The sequence below is a fragment of the Poecilia reticulata genome, linkage group LG4, assembly GCF_000633615.1.
Source record: "Poecilia reticulata strain Guanapo linkage group LG4, Guppy_female_1.0+MT, whole genome shotgun sequence".
Lineage (NCBI taxonomy): Eukaryota > Metazoa > Chordata > Actinopteri > Cyprinodontiformes > Poeciliidae > Poecilia > Poecilia reticulata.
Window position 1 is genome coordinate 5,090,018 of NC_024334.1, and position 12,894 is coordinate 5,102,911.

Sequence of the window (12,894 nt, forward strand, 5' to 3'; positions counted from 1 at the left end):
TGACCTTTAACCTCCAGGAGTCCTGACTGCAGACGGGTGACCTTTAACCTCAAGGAGACCTGACTGCAGACGGGTGACCTTTAACCTCCAGGACTTTTGACAGGAATGCTGCTTAAGCTTCTGTTACATAATCTGAGTTTTATTTAACAATAAAATGTTTTAGAAATGTGTGTAAAACTTCTTAACATAAAACTAAGAGGATCTTCTTTTGTCTCCAACTACATGAAAATGTCTCAGTTCTGACAAACATTCAGCAAAAATTATTTCTGAATTTTAAAAGACTTTCAGCAATAATTGAGAATTATCCTTCAAAGAAATTTTATTTTTCAGTAACTTTAAAAGTTATCTTGGAAAACATGACAACAAAACGGATAAGAGTTTATTCATAAAGTTACATTTTAAATACTTAATAGGTCCAAGTCATCGAAAACTTGACACATTGAAAAGCAAATAGTGTTTCTTGTGAAAAAAGTAAAACTTTATTAAAACTCAGAACAAAGTACAGCATTAAAAACAGTTTTAGCTGATTTACATAATTCAGGCTGATTTTAATGATTCGTTAACATTTATTTAACCTCCTGCTGGTTTGGCAGAAGGAAACATTTTATTTCCTGCAGAAAGTTATGAGGATGTGGAAGATAAAACATGGTGGATGTTATTTATCACAACTTCATAATTCATACTTTAGCTGACAGTAACTGTTCTCTGGCTGAAAACAACATTTAGACACAGTGTTGGTAACTAAAGGGGATTAACAGCAGAGAGTTTTAACAGTTGAACGTCTCCAGTCCAAACCGATCAGGTTCTAATCAGAACCAAAGACCGGATCAGTCTTTGTTTTTCTCTTCCTCTCAGCCCATGAAGGTACGGAACACTTTTCATGACACTTTTACCAGCTTCAGTCTGAGCCGATTCTAACGGACATTCGGTCTGCTTGAACTTCAGCAACATTAAATGTTTCTGCATCTTGAATATCTGGTTTCTGCTCCACATTGGCTGTGAGCTGCTACATTATGAAATAACCTGATAACCTGGATGCTTCTTCACCCTGAGTTCTTCTGTCAGGCTGAAGCCTCGCGGCGTCTACAAGGTTTTCTCACATCATTTACAAGAATAATTTACCCTCAACTTCTTTAAATTAAATTAAATTAAATTAAATTAAATTAAATTAAATTAAATTAAATTAAATTAAATTAAATTAAATTAAATTAAATTAAATTAAAGCTACATTGTTCCAGAGGTCATCATAGGGCTGGTTGACCTTTGATGACCTCTGGAAAAGTTTATTCACATTTTTAAAATGAACCTTTTGCTGCACAAACGTTTGACAACAGTTTAGTTGAAATCTGTTTTTAAATGTTGCTCACAAGCAGAGGGCTGGACTCGTTTCCTGCAGAGAACATGGCTTCTCACTTGTGTGAGTGTGAAGGTGACGAATCAAATCAATATTTTTTCTAAAAGATTTTTTGCACAATTTACAGGAATAAGGCCTTTTATCTTTGTGAGTCTTGTGAAGAGCCAAACAACTGGGGTTGCTCAGAGGCTCACCTGTGTGAGCTCTGCGGTGACGAGCCAAATTACTGCTGTGCTTAAAGGTTCGACCACAGAAGTCACAACAAAATGGCCTCTCATCCCAGTGAATCCTCCTGTGTCGAGCCAAGTAGCTCCTTTTACTGAAGGATTTGTCACACAGTTCACAGGGATGCGGTTTCTCGTCTGTGTGCGTTCTGAGGTGACAAGCCAAACTACTCTGGTTGATAAAATGTTTGTCACACAAGTCACAAGAATAATGCTCGTCGTTTGCGTGAGTTCTGTGATGTTCGGACAAATTACTACTGTGTCTAAAGCGTCTGCCGCACAAGTCACAAGAAAAAGGCCTCTGATCCCTGTGGATCCTACGGTGTCGAGACAAATAGCTGCTTTTACTGAAGGATTTATCACACAGATCACAGGGAAACTCCATCGCTGTGTGAGTTCGAAGGTGATAAGCCAAACTACTGCAGTCGATAAAATGTTTCTCACATTGGTCACATGAATAATGCTTGTCAGCTGTATGAGCTTTATGATGACGAGCCAAATTACTGCTGTGTTTAAAGGTTTTACCGCAAAAGTCACAAGGAAACGGCCTCTCATCTCCGTGAATCCTTCTGTGACGAGTCAAATATCTCTTTTTACTGAAAGATTTATCACACAGTTCACAAGAATACAGCTTCTCATCCGTGTGAGTTTTAAGGTGATCGGCCAAACTGCTATGTTTACTAAAAGGCTTGTCACACAAGTCACAAAAATAAACCTTTTTACCCGTGTGAGCTCTCCGGTGATGGGCCAGATTGCTACTGTGTCTGAAGGTTCTGCCACAGAAGTCACAAGGAAACGGCCTCTCATCCCCGTGAATCCTGATGTGACGAGCCAAATAACTCCTTTTATTAAAAGATTTGTGACACAGTTCACAGGGGTAAGGTTTCTCGTCTGTGTGAGTCGTAAGGTGGTTGGCCAAGCTACTATGTTCGCTGAACTGTTTGTCACACAAGTCGCAGGAATAAGGTTTGTCAGCTGTATGAGCTTTACGGTGATGGGCCAGATTGCTACTGTGTCTAAAGGTTCTGCCACACAAGTCACAAGGAAACGGCCTCTCATCCCCGTGAACCCTTACGTGACGAGCCAAATAACTCTTTTTACTGAAAGATTTGTCACACAGTTCACAGGGATACGGTTTCTCATCTGTGTGCGTTCTAAGGTGTAGCGTTAAAGCCGATTTCCAAATGAAACCTTTTCCACAAGTCAGACATAGGAAAGGTTTCTCCTCTTTATGGGTTTTAAGGTGGTAAATCCAATTCTTACGAGCTGTGAAAGATTTTTTACACACGTCACAACAATATGTGTTCTGGTCGCTTCCTTGCTGCTGTGGGTTCAGTTCTTCAGGGGAGTTGAGTGGTACCAGCTGGTTGGTGCTTGGTTCTGGATCAGTGCTGTCATGAGTTGGAGTCACCATGGAGGTTTCAGGCTCCTGCTTGACCTCACGCAGACCTTCATCCTCCGGTTCTGCTTTAATCTCCACAGGTTCTGTTTCCTCCTTTATAATCTGCAGCTGTTCTGGTTCGTTGTGGATCTTTTCCCCATAAACTGGAGTCACCGTAGAGACGCTGGTCTCCTGCTGCACTGAAAGCTGTTCGTCCTGAAAGACCCACACTTCCACATGTTCCACTTTCTCAAGCTGAGGTTCTGGTTCCTTGTTTGGCTCAGTCGCCTGCTGTGGTTCTGCTTCTTCCTGTTCCTCCTTTATTTGCATAATGTTTGGCGTCTCGTCGTCAGGAATGGAGTTTCTGCCTCCAGTCATCAGGAGGTGATCAGGAAGTTCTTCACAGGCAGCGACAGACATGATGCAGTGGAGGATCTGCAGGAGTCGAGGCCAGCAGAACGTTGTTAACAGAGACCAGGAGGAGATAAAAGCTCACCAATGTGAACAAGGTTTAAAAACTGAAACTTTGCTTGTAGAATAACGTTAAAACACTTCTTTGCTTGAGGGGGATTTATTGAATTTCCTTGTTTCTGTTTCGATGCTTAAAGAACAGTTTAAGGCGTTTGGTCAACCAAACTGCACTGCTATGATTTTCGGGACGTTTGAAGCTCTTGTGACATCTGCTGCTACCATCACTGTTCTGCTGACGCAGGTCAATGAATCGATTCCTGCTGCATTCGCCTCAGAAGCAGCAGCTGGATCATGACTAATCATGTAACTTAACTACATCCTCTAAACAGGAACATGTTCTTTCTGATGCTGAAAGCTTTACATGTACTGAACTATCCTGGGCCTGCTAGTCCACAGCCCCTCCACTGCTAATGCTAGCTAGTTCTGTCCTCCTCCATTATCATCAGTCAGATCAGCGACTGACGTCTGGCTGCATGAAGCCTCCTGTCATAAGGTGACTTAGTTTTAATACATGAAAACTAGAAACACAATAATTAATGTAGATCTTATTTAAATAGATGGTTTCTGTTCATATGTTTTGTAAATGTGGCTTAATAGTTTTTTTCACAGTGTTATAAGTTTTTTAAACTGTTCCTGGTTTTGTTTGGACTGTTGATGTCACAGCTTTATATTTTTGTTTACCAGCCTCTTATGTCTAGGTATGTTATTGATTATTGGTTATTGGCTTTTAGATTAGAAAACTATTGGTTATCTGTGTCAAAATAAAGTTATCATGCATCCCTCATGATAACTTTTTATAAGCTGACAATGAATCTCATCCTGTTCTGACATAAAGAGAAGAACCGTAAAACACTTGAGTTGATTTCATTACTGCTCTTAACAGTTTCTAGTTTAATGTTTCTGTTGGTTTTTGAAACTCGACATTTTAATGCAGCATCTTGTTAACTTGTTTCTTAAAGGTAATTCATTTGTTAAGTAAAATCATGACTAATCTGCCTAATCTAAGTATTTTTCTCTGAACTGCTATGATCATTAAATTAATTTCGGTGTCTTTAATTTCCACTGATGAGCTGAAAAAGAGAAATATTGGTGGATAAATAATGGATATTTTTCCATTTAATTTCAGCTATAAATATTTGTTTTATCTCAAGTTAAACTTATTTTAACAAAAAACATGTGTTTGACTCTTATTACTGTAATTGTTACCAAAATGTTTTACTGGTTGTTATAATAAATGAAAAAGGTTCCAATCCATTCAAAAACTGAACATGTGTGATTACAAATGTATGGTGTAAATATATATTATATATTATATTGGTTCTCTGCTGCAGGTACAGCAGCTTCACTTACCTTTTCACGTTTTTCCCAAACATCAGTGTTGCAGCTTTTCCTGTCCGTCCGCCTCAGAAAATCTCCGCTGGCTCGTTCTGGAACGATGCTGCTGGGAGACGCACGACAATGCGGACAAATATGAACAGGTCAGTTTGAATCTGAATAATGTTCCAGTACCAATTATATCAACATGCTGCTTATTTTGACAGCCCTAATTCTGAGTCTGCTTTGTTCATTCAGACGCCCAGCCAGACCCACTGCTGGGCGATGAACCAGCTCAGGTCTGCTGCAGGCTGAAGGACTTTTCCTCTCCACTGTCGCTGCATGCATCTCCAGTTGGAGTGAGAAAAACTTTTAACCAAATTGAATAATAAACAAACTTAATCCATTGTTTAACAGCCAGGATCAACTTAAACTCTGTCTGTATGATTTGATTAGCTGGATATCTTCTTGTAAAGGTGCCTTACAGTGACATGGCGTTTAAAATGGATTCAGAATATGGTAGAAATTACCACATGGTATTTCACCAATTAGTTCCTTTAATAGTGATTAAATCATTCTGGGTTCGGGTTGACAACCCGAACAACAGGAAAGGAAACCGGAACGTTTGACCCAAATGTCATAAACGTCAACGGGAAAACTGGGGAAAGTCCGTAAACTTCTGATTCTGAAATCAATCCGACATTAACCTGAAACAACTGAAGTTTAGTCTGATTTCCCGTCACAGTGAGAAAAATGAGCTTTTATGTGTCTTCTGTCTGCACAAAGCAACCAAAATCACAGAGTTTCTGCCCAACATGATGTTGGTTAAACCAATGAAGATGATCAGAGCCGTCAATGCTGGATCAGAACCAAATGAAACAAACCCTCACGTCCGGAGCATCTTGGTTCTTCATTGATGAATATTTTCCACACCGATTTTGATCCAATGTTTCCAGTTTCCCAAAAATTCAAATGAAAGAAAACAAATAACTATAAACGACGCAAATAATGGAGCCGGACGGGATCTGCCTCCTCCGCCTGATCAACTAGTTCCCTGTTGTCAGTGTTGGTTCATTCAGAACCGAACCGCTGAAATACCTGGCGGTTCTGGGCGGATGGATCCTCTCTGGTGATTAACCCAAGACGTTCATACTACAGACACCGAAATATTCAACTCACAGCAGGAAACGTCTTTAAAACGACGATAAACAGAAGGTAGCTTGGGAGCTAAGGCTGCTAGCGCCTCATTTCCGCCGGAAGTCTCACAAGGAGAATTACCCCAGAAACAGTTGCGGCCTCTTTCGTTCCGCCTTCAGCTGCTGCTCAGAATAATCTACTAGAAATATTACAATATTTAAACCTTTATTTGAGCAAAGATTTTATTCACATTAACAAAAGAAAATTTGAAATGAAGTAAAACAGGCAATTTGTGCAAAATATAGTAACTTCAGTAAAATATTATATTCTGTTATATGCATGTTATTTCACTACATATTTTGTGCCTATTAATGTAGTTTAGATTTATTTTAAATTGAAGTAATTTTTATTTTCTAGATTCATTAACAGATCAGTATGTGAAATTTCTAAACTAAGGAGAGAAACATGAATAACCAGAATAATAATAAAGAACTAATAATGATCCCAACAATGATTCTAACCAGCAATTATCCTGAAACACATCTGCATCTGGGGAAAAGGACAAAACTAAATATAAAGTATTCTTCTAAACTTTTATATTTCAATTGTTTAGGAGATTCAGGTCAACCTTAAAAAAGACATTGAAAACAAAACAACATATAAAAAAATGCTTGGAAATTAGAAACATCTTCAAGTGTGATGTTTTTAAATGTATTACTTATTTATACTTTCATTGAACAAAGAAAATAGTAAAAAGTAAACCAGACAATACAGTTTTTTAAACATCAACTGAAATGTAATAAAACAATAAATCTAAATTTTTATTAAAAATTATCATGAGAAGTGATAATTAAACAAATATCCATCCCTAAACTCCATTCTAAACGTAAGATGCTATGGATTATAAATGTTTATTCCAGTAAATTTTGTTATTTAAAGCTTAAACTTAATGTAAACACATTCAATTCCTCAAAAAACGTTAAAAGAACATTTCAAACAAAAATTTGATCTTGATGTAATGAACATAATGATGTTAACTGATGGTAAGAATGTTTGTAAAATCATATTCAGACAGATTGAAGAGAATCTGAACTCCTCTGGTCTGAGGATATTCATGATGTCAAAGATGTACAAATAAAACAGTTTTTGCACCATGAGCATTTTTATGGCTGAAAATACTTAGAAAAAGCCGATAAGCTGTGTTTAGACTGAAGTCATGAGATCAGTTCATTAGTTTTCTCTTCAAAAATGTCGAGCCTTTTGCTTTGTAATTTGGAGAGAAATTTCTATCCTGTAGTTTCCTGATGAAGACGCCACAAATATTCTCTACATCTATTATCATAAAACAGCAACTGACAGAAACAGCTACTAGGTTATTACATAATCAGTTGATGTCCCTACTTGGGAAATTATGATCCAAACTACTAACCTTAATATTTGCCTTTTCCATTTGTCAGAAGTTATTCATAGAAAACCCAAACCTACTTTTTCCCAGCAGGGATTTTAACCAGCTGAAGGAGGAAACAGAACTGGATAGGTTTGAATTCACCTCCCACAGATTCCTCTACTGTTGGACACTTCCTGTAGGATCTCTTCCTGAAGCCGCCAACTGTCATTTATCCAGTCTAAATCTCTGATCAGATGTTCTTCCAGGAAGAATAATGGTCACATAAGGGTCATAATTTATCAAAGCAGCTGCTCTACTCTGATGCAAACCTGGTTCAAGACGTTTTGATTCAGTTGTGATTCAATAGACGATGAGACTGATATGTTGATGTACATTAATTTAATTTGCTGCAGCATTAATCCACACAGCATCCAGACTGTTAATACATTTTAATGGTTGTAACTTAGTAAACACAGAGAAATTCATGCATCATGTGTGGAAACCCAAAGTAAAACATTGTGACAATGGATTTCAGGTTTTTATCTCTCAGAAATCTTTCCATAATCAGTGTGGTGTTTCCCTAAACATCACTCCTGACAAACTGCTCAAAAGAACAAAAACAACAAATTTTGATATTCTCCATTCAGCTAAAACTGGAAATCCACCTGAGAGTAAAAGGTTTTATCAAACAGAACAACACAGGGCTTCAGATCTGATTTAGAAAACTTTCACAAATTGTCACAAAAAACAGTCACAGAAAAGGAAACGGCTACAACAGACATGCTTATCACAGATATGACAGAGGAAAGGCTTCTATTTTGTGTTAATTCTGACATGGTAATTCAAACTACTTTTATGGCTGAAACCTTTTCCACATGTTCCACAAGAGAAAGGTTTGTCTCCTGTGTGAGTTCTCATATGTACATCCAAGCTATGTTTGTGCCTAAAACACTTTCCACATGTTCCACATGAGAAAGGTTTCTCACCTGTGTGAGTTCTAACGTGGCCTTTCAAAACATTTTTTTGACTGAAACATTTTCCACAAGCTTCACATGAGAAAGGTTTCTCACCTGTGTGAGTTCTCATGTGCTTAAGCAGATTAGTTTTTTCAATAAAACCTTTCCCACAGGTTTCACATGAGAAAGGTTTCTCCCCTGTATGAGTTCTCATGTGGCTTGTCAAATGACTCCTTTGATTGAAACCTTTCCCACAGGTTATACACAAGAAAGGCTTCTCTGCTTTGTGAATTATCATGTGGCTACTCAAACTACCTTTTTGATTGAAACATTTCCCACATGTTTCACATGAGAAAGGTCTCTCACCTGAGTGAGTTCTCATGTGACTAATCATATTAGCTTTTTGGTTGAAACCTTTTCCACAAGTTACACATGAGAAAAGCTTCTCAGCTGCATGAATTATTTTGTGAATAGTTAAATCGCTGATACATTTGAAAATTTTCCCACACACTCTACACTGCTTGGACATTTTACTGTTGTGTATTTTCCAGCCTTTCATTCCTCTCTCTACATCGTCACTTTGTCCTCTATTTTTCTGAGCTCTCTTCAGCTGCTGATCGTCTCTGCTGGAATCCGACGCCTTGACAGTCTTTAAATCCTGATATTTTGCTGTTGGGAAGTTCTGAATCAGGATTTTGTTTTCACTGATGTCAGGTTGGTGGTGGTCTGTTTCATCATCAGAAAACTTTAGGATTACGGTATCAACGTTTTGCTTCAGTACTTCCTGGTTTTCATCCTGGCTGACGCCTTCAGCCTCTTTCTCTACCATCAGCTCAGGTCCTGATCTGTGATCCTCTGCCTTCACTTGGTTAGGTTCTAGTCCAGCTGGCTCCTCTTTGAGTTCTGGAGATTTAGAATCAGTTCTCTTAACTGTATCCGTCCTCAGCTGTAGTACGTCCTGGTTTCCATCCAGGCTGATGTCTTCTACCTCAACCTTTACCATCTGCTGAGCTTCTGACTGACGATCATCTTCCTTCACTTGTTCCAGTTGTAGTTCTACTGGTTCCCCTTTTATTTCAAGAGATCCTGAATCTGTTTGAATTGAAGTTTCCATTTCTTCTTTCTTTAAAAACTGCTGAGGTTCTGATTCACTCTTCTTCTTTTACTTGTATCAGTTCTGGTTCCTCTTCCTCTCCTCTTTTGGGTTTTGGAGATTTGGTTCCTTTCTGGTCAAGAACAGAAATCTCTTGTTGGTTGAGGATAAAAACATCTGGCTTAATAATAGACATAATTCTGTGGCAAATCTGAAAAAAGGGAAAAACACAACATTTAACTCTAAAGAACTAAAACCGCTCATGTTTGTTGTACTGTCCACCTCTATCAGTTATTTATCTGATTGTGTTAAATATTAATAAGATAATTACAGTGGGGGATTTTAACAATCAAGCTGACACTGAAAGTTATAGACCAAATGTAATCTTAACTATTTATGACTCACTTGGTTTTGCACATAAAATCTGCAGACCTACACTTTTCCCTTCACTCTGGATCTATTTCAGACCAAATACATTTATTCATCTGACAGTATTTACTATAACACTACCCTCTGTGCATTTCTGATAACCACTCAAATTAATTTTATTGAATACTCAAACATAACAGTTTATATTTTTGCTAATTTATATGCACAACAGAAACCAATCTGGACCCAGTATTGACCCTGGGGGGACACCACAAACAACGTCCAAACATTATGACTGAAGGTAGACCTACTTCTCTTATACCGTAGTGTTTTGTTGCTGTAAATAAAATTAAATTTAAATGGAAAAAAAGAATGAATCCACAAACTAATATTATTTAGTTCCAGTTCTGTTACGATCCAACAGTGATGTGATCTAAAACTGTTAATATTCAGCCATTTTATTTTAAATGAAGTTGAGTTTCCATCAGTAGATTAAAATGTCTTTTTCTACTTTACCTTTACTACAACCTAATGAAACCTGCCGGATGTGTTTCTGTTTGACTGAAACGTTTCTCAGCGGGTTGTTTTCTCTTAACTGGATGAAAACCTGCCTTCATCGTCTTTTGGAGATTTCAGAATCATGTCCATGTTGAACAGGAGAAACTGTGATTCCAACACGAAGCACATTTCAACAGACATTGATAAATAGTTGTCATCTCCCTGATGATCCCCAAGCAGCAGGGGGCGCTGTAGCAACAACAACATATCTATATTTGGATCTCTGATTATTATTATTATTATTATTACTATTATTATTATGACAATGTTTTCATAGATTATCTAAAACTTAAGGACAGAGAGAAGCATATGTATTTACAGTCTTAGTAAATAATCCCATCTCTCAGCTAACCTCAACAAAGCCTGGATCAGAAAACACAACCCGGAGGTTCGGAGGTGATTTGGGTTTCCAGCCGGTTTCCTGCAGTCTGAGCTGATGATCGATCTCTTCCTGGAATGTGTTGGATTTTTCTCCAGCAGTTCGTCTCCATCTGATTAATTTCTCTCTGATCAAGAATATATTGTTACTGAAACACGCAGCTCACGCAGCTGAAATTGCCTTCTTAACTTGGAAGCTTCATCAGGTTCTTTAGATTTGTTTACATCTGATGCTGATACAATGTTTGTTGCATATGATAATAAAAAAAAAAAAAAAAAAAAAAAAAAAAAAAAAAAAAAAAAAAACTTGGAAGCTAGCGCTGCTAGCGCCATGTTGTTTACTTCCGCCGGAAGTATCACATGTAGATCTACCCCAGAAACAGACTACACGTTTTAAGTTCCACCTCCAACTGGCGGAACTTGAAACATGTGAGAATGGGATTTCAATACGAGATAATTAGATAGAAAGAAGGTTAAAGTTGTAGAAATTTAGAAAAAAAAACAAAACAATTTAATTTAATAAATATACCACAGAAAGATTAAGAAAACAAAAATAATTTGAATTTATTTTTGTAAAATGTATAAAAAAGGACATTTTTGATCCACTCCATACAAAATGAAGGGAATGAAAGATATTTATATAGGATGCAAAATACAGTTGATGTTACAAGAACATGAATAAGCAGGTGGGAGGAGATAATTTTAACTTATCTGTGGTCATAGATTTTAAATGACACTATTTAAAGCTGGGAATCACCCTATTGGTTTATGTAAAATTACATCATTTTGATATAATATTACAGACATGATAGGATATGGTTTTATTAATTGCAGGAAATATATGAAGACTATTGAATATGGAAAGTTTTAATAAGGAACTGATATTTGAAATTAGCCGTTGGTCAGGTGAATAGGGGAAACGAAAGGAAGGAATATTTCGTTTTGAAAAATAATGAACTCAGAATTTGAGGAGCGGAACGGAGTAGTAAAATGCAGTAGTGCAACACTGACGCTGGTAAAAGGATCCACCATTATTTGTAACAATCGACTTTATTTGGCAAATATTTATTTTAGATGTAAAAACAATATAGTAATAATACTGTAGGTTATTTAGGTTTTATAAATTTTAATCAAATATTTTTACATGAACGTCAGCATGTTGTTCTCACTGCATTGCATTCTGGGTAAATTAGGTGAAATTGGTCCAACCATAGACATATAATATAAGAGTAGACCCCGCATTGGCTGCTCCGGCGCAGGAAATACGGCGGCCATCTTGGAGAGGTCATCCCTCCTACTTTGCTCAACCAAACAGCAGAAGATGCCTCAGCACTGAGGATATTGTTGTTCTGATCGATGGACTATTGATGTGAGGCTCCACAGACAACATTTCACAAGTAAGATGGACATATTATTGTGTATATATCGTCATTATAACATTACTGTATTTATGTCCACCGGTGAGATACCAGCTAATATTAACTACAGTGTTTGGTGTAATACGGGTTCAGCCGCTATGAAGGATAACTGAGATTCTGTAAATCTAAAATAATTAATTATTCTCTAACATTGACTTAGATTATCTAACACAAGAGCCTATATTAGAAATGAAACGATGTAACACATATTATAAAACTTATATTATGTGTTATAACATTCACCAGCAAAGTTTACACAGGTGGTGTGTAACCCTAACGCTCCCTAACCGCTCCAAGATGGCCGCCCTATTTCCTGCGCCGGGGCAGCCGATGCGGGTACTAATGTTCTCAGATTAGTCACAGCATTTTATTACTCCTGTTCTGGGTTGCTAGAAAAGTAAAAGTACTCCATAATTTATGAGATAAAAAGTGTTACTCTGGCTAATAATCTAATAAGTATAATATTGTTCTAAAGAAATTAGTTCTCCACAATTTCTAAAAGTAATTAAATAAATTAGGCAGTTAGAGCAATGAAAAGAGAAAAAGACACATGAGGGAAGTGTGCACATGTAGCAGCATTCAGATAATACAAAGACATGAACGGTGGTTTGCTGTGTTTGACCATGAACCGTGGAGCTCCGTCTCCCAGGCAACAGTCTGATATGATGGTCTTATGTAAGAGCAAGTCCTTGGGAGAGAAGTGGGACGGAGCGTTATCTTTCCAAATCTTCCAGGAGATCAGAGATAGTCAGCCATGCAAGGCAGACACAGGAGAGCTGATACAGATACAGATATAGATATAGATATAGATATAGATATAGATACAGATACAGATATAGATATAGATATAGATA

General features: G+C 37.3%; 1 protein-coding gene and 1 pseudogene across 8 annotated transcripts; both read right to left on the minus strand.

The window, feature by feature from the left end:
* Positions 1-1,287: 1,287 nt before the first annotated feature.
* Positions 1,288-6,032, minus strand: LOC103463205 (zinc finger protein 883-like). Of its 8 annotated transcripts, none has more exons than XM_017304290.1 (3): positions 5,924-6,032; positions 4,781-4,868; positions 1,288-3,394 (listed from the first exon to the last, which is right to left on the minus strand). In XM_017304290.1, exon 3 carries the CDS (start codon positions 3,377-3,379, stop codon positions 1,364-1,366), a length of 2,016 nt encoding a protein of 671 aa, XP_017159779.1. In that variant the 5' UTR covers positions 3,380-3,394; positions 4,781-4,868; positions 5,924-6,032; the 3' UTR covers positions 1,288-1,363. The 8 variants fall into 8 exon arrangements, with proteins under 8 accessions (XP_017159779.1, XP_017159781.1, XP_017159778.1 ...); XM_017304292.1 differs by having other exon boundaries at positions 4,781-4,871; XM_017304289.1 differs by having other exon boundaries at positions 5,843-6,032.
* A 1,618-nt stretch (positions 6,033-7,650) lies between these two features.
* Positions 7,651-10,810, minus strand: LOC103463209 (zinc finger protein 37 pseudogene; annotated as a pseudogene).
* Between the last annotated feature and the right edge of the window lie 2,084 nt (positions 10,811-12,894).

Excerpts from the sequence above, each read along its gene's own strand:
- LOC103463205 (XM_017304287.1), bottom strand. Across the intron at positions 3,395-4,780 it reads TTTGGGAAAAACGTGAAAAG|ATCCTCCACTGCATCATGTC; the intron begins GTAAGTGAAGCT and ends CGACTCCTGCAG.